Source organism: Myxocyprinus asiaticus, chromosome 29 (genome assembly GCF_019703515.2).
Source record: "Myxocyprinus asiaticus isolate MX2 ecotype Aquarium Trade chromosome 29, UBuf_Myxa_2, whole genome shotgun sequence".
NCBI lineage: Eukaryota > Metazoa > Chordata > Actinopteri > Cypriniformes > Catostomidae > Myxocyprinus > Myxocyprinus asiaticus.
Genome location: NC_059372.1, coordinates 5376118 through 5388942, shown reverse-complemented (window position 1 = coordinate 5388942; position 12825 = coordinate 5376118). Strand labels below are relative to the sequence as shown.

General features: G+C 42.4%; 1 protein-coding gene across 2 annotated transcripts in view; it reads left to right on the top strand.

Annotated features, from left to right (window-relative positions):
* LOC127420307 (gastrula zinc finger protein XlCGF26.1-like) overlaps positions 1–12825 on the top strand; it is a 60745-nt gene that overhangs the window by 15382 nt on the left and 32538 nt on the right. The window contains exon 1 of one of the 2 annotated variants that reach the window (XM_051662499.1): positions 10669–10859. The exons of the other annotated variant lie outside the window; for it this stretch is intronic. Within the exon in view, the coding sequence (XP_051518459.1) occupies positions 10677–10859 (183 nt within the window). The 5' untranslated portion in view covers positions 10669–10676. Of the gene's footprint in view, positions 1–10668; positions 10860–12825 lie in introns of those variants that run through there. 2 annotated transcript variants of the gene reach the window in all.

Sequence of the window (12825 nt, the reverse complement as noted above, 5' to 3'; positions counted from 1 at the left end):
GTTTAGTGCAAGTCATGGTTTAAAATTATTAAACTAAGTAAGGCTCAGTGTTTAAACAAAGATTTTGTATGAACTGTAAGATTAATGACTAATGTCTTTGAAGTCCATCCTGGATTAACTGCAGAAGTTCACATAGATGCAATTGTCCTTGTTAGTTGGCTGATGAAGTGTTTTGTTGGCAATTAATTGATAGTCTATGTATTCCATTTCAAGAGTGTAGTCCATCATTAGACCGAGGTGATGCAGGCAGAGATCAATTAGGTGCATCGCAGTTCAACTGGCCGGTCATTTCGGTGAGGTCTATCCTAAATCCAAGGTTCAGGCAATGGCATATGATGTATCCCATGTCTTACAGTTGGAGTTGACATCAGTTCATCCTCTGAAGTCCATCGTAATAGACTGAAGTGATGTTTGGCTGGTAAGCGAGTAAAAAATAAATACAGTTACATTTTAGTAATATCCGCTGTATTTGCTGTTTTTAATTTATTGGATGTCTCAGCATTAATATCTTTTAGTATTTCTTCAAAATAAAAATTTTATATTTAAAACAAATTGTGTATTTACAGTAAAACACCTTCAAAATCTGTGTGCCACCCTGAAAATTTATAAGGAAACATAGTGGCCACCCCACTTAAAAAGTTCTGGAGCTGCCACTGGTTGTAGCTGACAAGTCGACTAGTCTGTGGAACCACTAGTTACCACAGTGTTAATGTAGCAACAAACCTGTCATTATGGTATTTTTGGTATAAACTATGGCTGCATTCGAAAAATAAGGCAGTGGGCTTGCTGCCTTGTTGCCCAATCAATTAATAGCTTAATCGACAGTGTAGGGCTTTACTGGTTGTTTAGATCAGTGTTACTATCAGAAATAATTAATAATTATTTCTTTAGTTATTAATTAATATTTAAATTAATTAATTGAATCTAACTCATTAAAACCTCAAATGGGGCTCCAGTAAATGTAGTGTGCTACGTTTAGGAGCGGGTTTGGTTATTAGCAATAATTAATAATTATCAAAGATAATTATTAATTATTAAAATCAATAGAACATTGATGAGAATCAATGTTAGCTTTTTTTAATCCTTTAAATCAACAATTATCAAAGATAATCATTAATTATTAACATCGATGAAACATTAATTAAAATTAACACTAGCTTATTGATCATTCAAATTCAACAATCATCAAAGATAATTATCAATTATCAAAAATCAATAGAATATTAATAAGGATTAACATTGGCGGGGCACCACCCTGGGATCAGGGACTAATAACCAGATAGTAAAACAGTCTCAATATTAGATTGTTTTCTTAGGAAAATCGACATCCGAAGAATATCAATTTTCGGGAAAAAAAACAATGAATGAAGGTTTGAATCCGAGCACAGACATCCCGTCAGCATGACACAGGCGTATGCAAAACAAACCAAAACACTTCTCTTTGTAATATAAACAAAGTTTATTTATGCAGTAATATCAATTAATAATTAATACAATGCAGTCAATAAACTTCCGACTTACAACTACAAACTAAACAGTGATATGATTAGATATGGAAGTAAAAATAATCCTATAACACATAAGGTGTGTGTGTGACAGTGTGTGTGTGTGTGTGTAAGGAGGGACGCGCACAAAATGGCGGACGCGACTCTCGTGGAGAGTATGTCACGCGAGACTTCCGGCCAGGGAATATGACCGCGAATGGGTGTGGCGAGAAACCAGTCAATGGCGTCTACCAATTACTGCGTGTATCCGCTTGTACGATAGCTTAGGAACAAAGCTGGGCTTTAGCATTAAGCTATCTAGGAGCCAAAAATGTGTGTCAGAATGTTTGTGAGGGGTTGCGTGCGTGTGTGTGTGTGTGTGTGGTTAGTACGAGAGAGAGAGAGGAGTGACGGCCCTAAAGCCGATTTCGCAATCGTGGGAGAGAAAGCAGCTGTTAGTTCATCGCTCAGAGACGCGGTGGACGGCTCATAAACAGTCCCGCGTACTTTGACTCTTTAATGGATGAACTCAGTTTACCTGTCTCACCCGCGATGGCGAAATTGCACAACAGTCCAATTTGGTTGGACCACAATACAGCAAAACAAATTCGTGATAATTAATACCCTGAGTATTAATAATGAGCGGACATGGCGGTCCATAAACTGTACAAGCAAAAACCTTGAAACACAAGAATAACACACTATAATATTCTATCTCTGCCCAGGCGTAAACCTCTTACTTGAATCGCATGAGGACACAGGTAGAATGTGTTTTCCTCCGTCCTTTATCTCTGACCCGGTTCCTTGAGGCTCGGGTGATGACGGGAGGCCGTTTCCTCGCTCTGTCGGCGGGCGGTACGGCTGTTGATTCTCGGCGGGCTGGCGGAGAACTCAGAAATGTCGACTTGATTGAAGATGGAAGAGAAATCTTTAATCTCTTCACTTCTGCAGGCAAACGGATGAAGACGCGGTTTGCTCGGCGGTCTCCTTCGGATCCGTTAGAGTGTTCGGTTGAACACAGAGTAATCTCAACTCGTCCAGCGAGATGGAGATTGTATGGCCACAGTTTCAAGTCGGACGTTACTTCCTTGTGCCACGAGGTTGCACCTGAGAGCAGCGATGAGCTGTGTCTATACTCGGTGAACAAAGTTGCTGGAAGCAAATCCCGGAAGCATTTCAGAGGTATTTCAACTCCTGATGATGTCATGTTTGAGGGACATTCTGTTGTGTGCCTCATCCAATAGGAGTTCAGAGTTTGATCCTTTAGTGAGCAAGGCTTCATGGGATTTGTAGTCTGTTTTGGACTCCCTTTGTTTGATTTTGGTGGGATTTTTTCAGTAAGATTTACGACTTGGTGTGTGGGGGCTGAGTTAGGTTTTACGACTTGTGTTAGGCCTGCCCAACAACAGTATTTTTGAATGAATGGAACTGTTAACCTCGTTTGTGCTTGGTGTGTCTCTTCCAGGTGCAGCTGATTTGCCAATCATTTGTTACACCTGTGTGATGGCGAATGGCTTTTCCTGATTGCACTGCTAATAAAATCTCTGTGCTGGCGTTCAGATGCGAGCTGTTACTACTCCGGGACAGCTCCACTTTGCCACGCTCTCCACCAGCTGCCAGACCAACCTCTAGAGCTTCAGAACTATGTAGGTCTTGTTCCCTATCTGTCACTCACTCGATGTTGTGTCGATGTAGTGACACTAGGGGTCGGACTTGGGAGCCCCAATCATTTGAGGAAAGGCCAATGAAAATTGGCAAGTGGAATTTGCATGCCACACCCCCGGACATACGGGTATAAAAGGAGATGGCTTGTATCCACTCATTCAGATTTGTTCTTTGGAGTCAATCAGTGTTGAAAGCTAATCCACTGGCATTACATTCACCTCTACGAGTGTTTAAAAGGCTGTTTATACGGTGCATTTACAGCGGGTTCTCCCTTCTTGCACAGATACAGTAAGTGCAGAGAACGCCCCTGGGTGCTTCTGCAGCCATACTAAAAGAGTTTATTTTCTCTAAAAGAGTAAGCACTGACGGAAAGCGTCTTTTTAAAGATGCCTTTCCGTTTATGTGCAGTTCCTGGGTGCGGTCGTTATCTCTCTTCCTCTGATGGCCACAATTGCTGTCTCACATGAATCGGCCATAGTCATGCTGAGACAGCGTTCGTGGATGGCTCATGTTCTCACTGCGAGAACATGACCATAGCAACGTTGCGATCACGGATTTCTTTCTTTCACAGAGGGAAAGCCACTCCAGCCGCTCCCTGTCCTGGTCCTTCTGCTTACATGCACAAGGCCGCGGTGGTTAGCGCTGGGGGCGATTTGGGGGCTTCAATGGGAGCATTTCCGCCGGGTGAATCCCCACGTACCTCTGATTCCCCAGCACGCTTGTTTCCACCGGTCGAGTTCATGGATGAGTCAGGCGGCTTGCCCCATGGTGGGCTTGATGTCTCATTCGGGCTCGTGATGAGGATGAGGTATCGATCACAGCATCGGAGAGCGGGCTTTTGCAGTCTGACGCTGAGGACTTGGCCGGTTTCCCACCATCTGGGGCGATCACCCAGTCAGAGGCTGATGCAAAGCTGACGGCCATACTCGCCTGGGCTGCCGCGAACATCGGGCTGGAGTGGAACCCTCCACCCTGCCTTGAGTGTTCGTGGCTGGACGATTGGTTCCTGGGCTCATGCCACTCACAGTCATGCTCTGCCCCAGTTCCTTTCTTCCCAGAGGTGCATGAGGAGCTCACGAAGTCGTGGCGGGCACCTTTTTCTGCCCGGTCCCGTTTCATGGGTTCTTCTGCTCTCACTACCCTCGATGGCGGGGTGGCCAGGGGATACATGGAGGTTCCTCGGGTGGAGCAGGCGACTGCGGTGCACCTGTGCACGCAAAATGCCGCCACCTGGTGGAATCGTCCTAGGCTCCTGTCTAGGGCCTGTAAGTTCACTTCATCCTTGATGGCCAACCTGCAGGTTGACCAGGCCAAGGCTCTGAAATAGCTGCACGAGGGTAGTCCTGACCCAGGGTTAATGCAGGAGCTGCGCTCAGCGATCGACTTCACCCTGCTGACGACGAAGGTCACAGCGCGGGCTCTGGGGCAGTCTCCAAACAGAGGATTGCCCACTGGATTGTGGATGCCATCGCTTTGGCATACCAGGCCCAGGGCGCCCTGTGCCCCCTGGGAGTACGAGCACACTCCACTAGGAGGTGGCATCCTACTGGGCCCTGGCGAATGGCGCCTCTCTAACAGACACCTGTAGGGCAGCGGGCTGGGCAACACCCAATAGCATTGCGAGATTTTACAATCTCCAGCTTGAGCCAGTTTCGTCCCATGTGTTAGCAGGTACGAACAGGTAAATATGTGGGCAGCTGGCTGGGTGTACGGCTTGCACTCAGCACCTTTCCCCTCCTTGAGGGGATAACGTGTGCTTTTTCATTCATGTGAGTTCCCGGGACCGGCGAACCCTGGATGTCTTTCATCCCCCAGCACGCCTGCGGCAGCCGAATTCAGTGGAGGAATTCGATGCCGGGCCCAGTGCTCGTGAAATATGCCCTGTCAGGCCAGCCCCTGTACTTGGTTCCCTGTCGGTAATCCCATATGAGGTATTTTCTACGGTACGGTTTCCCTGACGGCAAACCCGTGTCTTCCCCTGGGCAGAGCTCTGCTCTGCCACCTGTCGCTGCGCTTGTAGAGCTCCTCCCTTCCAGATAGGACCTACTGCAGTGACTCCTTTCCATGTGTGGTACTTCCCGGTTGGTAAGTCCATGTAATGTGCTCTTCACATGTTAACCTCCCTTCGGGGAGGATGTGGTCTCCACGGTGTCCTTTCTCCTTGGGGAATATATCTTGGCCCCAGCTAATTGAATTTTCATTTTCAAAGAGGAAAAAAGAGAAAAGGTCAAAACAGCTGATGTGACCTATTCCCATTGTAAGTACTTGTTCCCTGATGGAGGGAACGAGACGTTGTGTCCCTCCTGCCACAACACTGAACTAACTGCTGAAATGGCCGGGACTCTGTCTCGGCTCCTCAGCACAAACCTGAATGAGTGGATGCAAGCCGTCTCCTTTTATACCCATATGTCTGGGGGAGTGGCATGCAAATTCCACTTGCCAATTTTCATTGGCCTTTTTTCAAATATCAGAGGTGATTGAGGCTCCCAAGTCTGACCCCTAGTGTCACTACATCGACACAACGTCTCGTTCCCTCCATCAGGGAACGGAGGTCACAACTGTAACCAAGAAGATTTTTGTACTTCTCAGCAATAGTGTTTGATTCTGTTTCATGCAGCTAGGTTTGTAGGGGTGACCTGCCCTGTTTATTTGATATTGTTTGTCCTGTTTTGTTAGTGAAGTTAGGTAAGCTTACTTGTATTTTTAGTTCCTCCTTCAGGTTAGTTATTTTCTCTTTATTTCTAGGTTGTTTTGTTTATTGTTTTGGGCTAGGGGTCACCCTGAAGCTAAGATACCTGCTGCTCACTATTTTTAAATATCTACTTCCAATAAAAAAACAATATTGGATCTATAATCATGTCCTCTTGGGTTTTTGGTCTGGCAGTTGTGCCTTTACTTTGTTGCATCCAAGCCCTAGGGGATGTAACAAATTGGACCTCGTCCTATGGTTTAATTTGTTTTTGCCTTTCGTTCGTTTCACCCTTCGATTCGTAAGTATACCTTACTAGTGAATATTTCTGGTTTTTGTTCTTTGATTAGCAGTTTTTACTTGTGTAGGGGGGAAAGTGAATTTTAATTATGAAATAAAGTATTGAGGCTTTCTGATAAGCACATTCACTTCAGGATTTAATCATTCTAAATTAATTCTGATAGCAAGAATGTAGGACACCTGTTCTGAAAGCATCAATTGAGAAGGCAAATATAGAAGTGTTGCAAGAGAAATTGTTAGGGGCTGGAGTTTTTAAAGTCGGAGTAACTAGTATAGAGTTATTCAATGTTGAGGCTGCGACGAACACGTTGGCTGCAGCGGAGGCTTCAGTCGGAGTGTCACCTGGAGTTGCGAGGGTTGCTTCTCATCCACTTGTGGGTCTGAATACAGAGGACCTTATACTTGCAGTCTGACTTAAATTGCTTGTCTTGGAAGTCCAACAGCAAGAATACTCTACACAGCTTTTGCAGATCATGCAGCGTGAGCTGTAAGCTCAAAATGCGTGCTGTTCCCAAGTAGCGCTGGAGTGTTTTCCACAAACTCCTATGTCACCTCAGCTTTTAGCTCCAAACACTCTTTCTCCTGTTAATGGGTGCCTGCAGGATTTAATCTGAGGGTACATATAGAAATCTGGCTAATAAACCTTATATCTAGGGGGGTCCAGGGGCATGCTCCCCCATGAGAATTATTTTTATTTTTTATATACAAAACACATCACCAAATTGTTCAATTCTAGTGACTTTGAGAGAAGCATTTTTTTTCTTGAGTATGAGTAGCGTTCATGTAACTATTGGCTAAAGCATTTCTTCCAGTAACCATTCAGAACAGACACGTTGTCGTGCAAAATAAGCAAAACACACCACAACGAAAATGGCAGAACACAGGTCTCGAGATTTGTTTTTATCAGTTGAAAAAGTTATTTTAAACTTGACACGGCTTCTAAAAATATAGTGCTCTTGTGTGAGATCGTAAAAACACAGCGAAACGTGATGCAGTTTTTAAAAGACATCCATCTAGCTAATGCTTACATGGAAAACGATTGAAAACAGCGTGAGCGGATGCAAAAACATGTTCAGTTTGAATGTCCCCTTGCTCATTAGACCCAGCACTAGCTGAAGTTTCTCAAAGGTACCTTTCAAAAAGACAGCTTTTGTTTCAGTTGATTTTAGGTGAATTTCCACTATATTCAGTGCTGTTTGTTCTCCGTGTTCGTAAATATCCATATACTGTTTTACTGTGAGTTACCGCTCCAAATGTTTCAGTGAGAAAGTTTCAAGTTTCAAGTTTTATTGGTCACATACATAACCATACACAGTACGACAAATTCTTGGTACGACTTTTCTCCCCACAGTTTACGATAAAATTATATATATATGTATATATAGATAGATAAGTAGAAATAGAAGTAAAAAAAAAAAACAATTAAAAAACACAATAAAATAGGAGAAAGAAGAAATATACTGTATGGACAAAGTATGCATATGAACATGAAATAGTGCATAATGACAGATGTAGAGGTGGTAGCAGCAGCAGTTTGACTGGCAATATGTACACTGTGCAAGGTAAAGTGCAATTGTGCAGTAATGTTGACCTGCAGCAGGCTGATGTTATAAAGGTGATGTTGTAGATGTATAATAATGATATATAATAATATGATAATGCAGAGGGTAATATTGCTTCAAGTGTGTGGTGTTGAATAGTGAAACTAGTCCTGGTGTTGTCCTTAGTTCAGGACATGGATGGCCTGGGGAAAGAAGTTCCTTTTCATTCTCTCTGTTTTGGCCATCAGGGAGCAGAAGTGTTTCCCCGACCGCAACAAAGAGAAGAGTCCTTTATTAGGAAAGCACTCTGAATGAATTGTACTGAATCATGATTCGATTCAGACCTTTTTGCAAGTCTGTTTGGCCAATTCACTGAATAGAACAGACTCAAAAGAATTATTCATTCACAAATTGGTCACCGCTAGTTCTTTTAAACAGCCAACAGAAATACAGGACACACTTCATGATTGATGAAATATTCTGAGAGTAAATATTTCACAGGTCAGTCGGAGCGCTCATGGTATGCACAGTGCATACGGCCTTACAGCTGAAGGCGCCACTGCTCCCGTTCCACTTACTTCTACCCCTTGTGATTTTGATATCAGTACGCAAATTCAGTTAGTCCCACCGTTTAGTGAGACTGAGGATGACGCTTACTTTAATGCATTTGAATGCATAGCTAACGCTTTGCATTGGCCTAAAGAGATTTGGCCACTTTTATTCAATCTCAGGATTAGCCTGAATGCAGGTGCTCTAAGTCGCTGTCCACCACTGCTGGTGTTGAAATTGACCTGGTGCTGCCCATCGACAGATTGACACTTGTCGATTAGCAGAAATAGGATGCCTCTCTTGCTCATTTTTGAACTTCTGCTGTTGAGAAAGATGTCACTCTGAAACCAAATACCTGCTGCTTATTTTACATCTTTGAAAATATCTACTTCCAATAAAATCCAATATTGGATCTATTATCAATTGTTGTCTTAGGTTTCCGGTTTGACGGTTGTGCAGGGAGCACACCTCCCTTTACTTTTTTGTCCTACCTCTAGGGGATGTAACAACATATCAGAGAGAGTATGCAGCAAATCAGGACAAATCTAGAACAGGATTCATTGTTTTCACACTGAAATTTCATGAGATGCAACTGGCTTGTCAAAAACATTAAGCTACACAGAACAACATAATCTACACAGTTACACATATACACATAAGGTACAAACAAGCTACACAAGTATTTTCTTAGGCACTTATTGAGTCTTAATAGATGCACAACTTAATTGTACATTCAGTTGTACATCCAAATGACAATAGTCATATCATACTGTATCATGGCTGGGGAGTGGGGGAGGATAAAGGACCCAAAAGCAGAGAGACAGTTCAATAGTATTTATTAAACAAAGGTAACAAAGTCATAGAATGGCGCTCCCAGCGCTGGCCGCAGACGGCTGATCCAACAAGTCGCTGGTAAGAATTAGTGTGTTCGTAAGATGAGTGTATGCATTGTGGTAGTCAGGAACATTCTGAAGAGAGTCTGTAGAAGCTGGTGTGGTGCGAAGCGAAGCCCAGACGAATCTCCTGAGACGCGGGCAGATACTGAGAAATCCTCCTCCACAAGTACTGCAACTGGTGAGAGCGACCACAAGCAGGCAGGTAACCACACCTCTATAGACAGGCAGCCAACAGATACACGAGCATGCTCCAACAACACAAAAGAGACATGTTAGACTTGACAGCTAACAGTGGACATGACAGCTAACAATAAACTGGCAAAAGAGGAGGAGAAACACAAGGAATAAGTAGGGAGTGCAATTAGAGGAAAGCAGGTGGAAGCAGGCATGTAATTCATCACCATGATCAGCGTCTCCCCAGGACCAATCAGCGTTCCCATGAAAACACTGATCACGCATGCCGGCTCCACCTGTGAGACATGAGGGAGAGAAAAACAAACAACAGTTTGAGCTGGCACGCATGCCAGAACCGTGACATACTGTTCAAGTGCTGTACTTGCAATAGTTTACTTCAATGTTGTTTCTTCATCAAATAGCAATGTCAAATGTAAATAAAGTCAATTACTGAAACATCAACGCCACAATGAGTAAGAAATACCATGTATGTTATTATGTATGTGTGCATGCATATGGGATACAGATAATTGACCATTTTTATACAGAATATGAACGTGATACAATATTTATTTATATGATTATAGTATTAATTTATCTTGTAATAAACAAAGAAAACAATATTCTGTGATGGTAAACATATATAGATATGAAACAACCATAACAAAATATAATTTATGAAATTACCAAAAAAACAAAAACAGACACTATTACATACCTAGGGTCTCTAATGAACCTATATACTTTTGGTACTTAAACCATTATAACATTTTGTGTGTGTGTGTATATGTGTGTTAGACTATTTATAAGAGATAGACTGAGGAATACTAGAGGTGTTAAATGTTAAATTGAGTTTAAAAGTCTTTGAAGAAAATAATTTCTATAAGAATCTGTCTATATCACAATTCATTCACAAATCATTAAATACATTAATGTACATTAATGTATACATTAATAGATATATCAAATACAGCAAATTGCACGGTTTTGTAAGTGTGGGTCCCAGGTAAACACAACATATTTCTTATTTTGGTCCTAAGCCAATAAAGATCAAGAACCCTTGCCATAAATGCATCTATCTGTTATCACAAATAGATCTACAAATTTTTAGATCTTTCAGATGAGCAAAAAAAAAAAAAAAAAAAAACGTTTGAAATTCTTATTCCTGATGTTAAAACACACATTAAATAGACGTCTCGGTGATGAACGTGTGATATCAGGGATAATATCCGATGTTCCTGCTGTCAGGAAAATTAAACTAAACACAAAGCACACAATTATAATCATACCATCTTAGAAACAGTTATTTCAACAAAGTTGTTCTTGTGTGTAATCCTATAATAACCTTTCTGAGTCTGATGAATGTCAGTCCATTATAATGATGATGATTTGTGTTCAGATGTTCATCATGAGAGAGCAGGTGGATGTGATCTGCTGTAAATCAGTAGGAATTGATCTGTCCATGCTGGATATTGATGATTTCATCACAGAAATCTCTCAGCTGAAGAAAGAGGTGACGTCACTGAAGACAAAACTGATGGAGAGAGAGGACAGGTTACAGGTTAAACATTCATTTCATCCTTAAAGTTGAGATTGTAAGCTTTCAAATGATGTGATGTGATGAACGGTACAGATGTGATTGTGTTGTGTTTGTCAGGAGCTGGAAAAGGTTTCCTGTCAATCTTCAGTGTGTGTGACTGATGGGACCTCCACAGAATGTCAGGATTCAGTGTGGAGCGGCAGAGATCAGTCCACACCACAGCGACTGCTGGACAAACTCTCTGAACAGAGATCCAGAGACACACAGGACTCACAGCTCACTTTACTCTGTTCTACTGATGGTAATCAGGGTGATCAAACCTCCACAGACTCTCTGACTTCTGTCTGTAACGCTGGAGAACAGCAGATGCTGCAGATACCAGTGAAGATTGAAGTGAAACAGGAGGAGATAAAAGAAGAGGAACGACAGAGTAATGAAGATGATAAATATGATGATGATCAAACCTCCACAGAGTCTCTGGCTTCTGTCTGTAATGCTGGAGAACAGCAGATGCTGCAGATACCAGTGAGGATGTGCTCAGTGAAGCTGCTAGACTGCAGGAACCTGATGAAGATGAGAGGAGAAACCACAGCAAATCAAAGATCAGAGAGATGATGATTTTCTTTATTCAGGTATTTCCAGGTGTTTCTTCTTGTAATGTTTTAAATATTTATGACAGTCGACCATCATGTCAGAATCTGTTACAAGAAAGACGGTTAAATCACTCATTAGTCGCATTAAAAAGTTTTCAGTTGTTTTTATTGTTGTTTTTGAAGTGCTTGGTTGTCTTTTTTATTTTTTTGCAATTCCACAGAAATGTTTTGAGCAAAGAAACAAATGAACAAAACTCCTTTTAAATTGTTCATTTAGGTCTATATTTGACCCTATTATATCGCTATACACTGATGAGCCAAAACATTATGACTACTCACAGGTGAAGCGAATAACGCTGATCATCTCCTAACAAGGCCACATGTCAAGGTCTGGGTAGATTAGATGGTAAGCAAACAATAATTTCTCGTAGTCAACGTGTTGAATGCAGGATAAATGGGCAGGAGTAAAGACCTGAGCAACTTTGACAAAGCCCAAATTGTTATGGCCAGATGACTGGATCAGAGCATTTCTTAAATGGCAAGGCTTGTGGTGTGCTCTCGGTCAGCAGTGGTGAGTATCTACCGACAGTGGTCCTAGGAGGGACAAACCACAAACTGGCAACAGGGTGTTGGGCAGTTATCAGACTTGCCACGATATAATTTTCACACTGGTTCGGTGTTCATGTTCAAACTGACTAAAACCGGTATTACTGCTGGTTGGATGATAAGTGGTACTATGGGTTATTTTCGTTAAGCAATAGCCTACACAATAACACTAGGCAGCTTGATTTCAAACTTTGAACTATATATTTTATTTATTTTAACTATAAATTAAAATGAAGTGCAATTAAAGTTGTTGTTCAACTTTTTGAAAGATGGCTTTTCAACAGTTGTGAAGGGCAACATCTCTTTGGAAACGAACCTACGTCATCCGTGCATTCTCCACCGGTTGGGTATTTCATTGTCCGGGCAAATACAGTTGAAGTCAGAAGTTTACATGCACTTAGGTTGAAGTCATTAAAACTCATTTTTCAAGTGACCAATACCCAATGCGCTCTAAGTCCTTGTGGTGGCATAGTGACTCGCCTCAATCCGGGTGGCGGAGGACGATTCTCAGTTGCCTCCGCATCTGAGACCATCAAACCGCGCATCTTATCATGTGGCTTGTTGTGTGCAGTACCATGGAGACATAGTGCATGTGGAGGCTTCACGCCATCCACCGCGGCATCCACGCACAACTCACCACATGCCCCACCGAGAGCGAACCACATTATAACGACCACAAAGAGGTTACCCCATGTGACTGTACCCTCCCTAGCAACCGGGACAATTTGGTTGCTTAGGAGACCTGGCTGGAGTCACTCAGCATGCCCTGGGTTTCGAACTCGCACTCC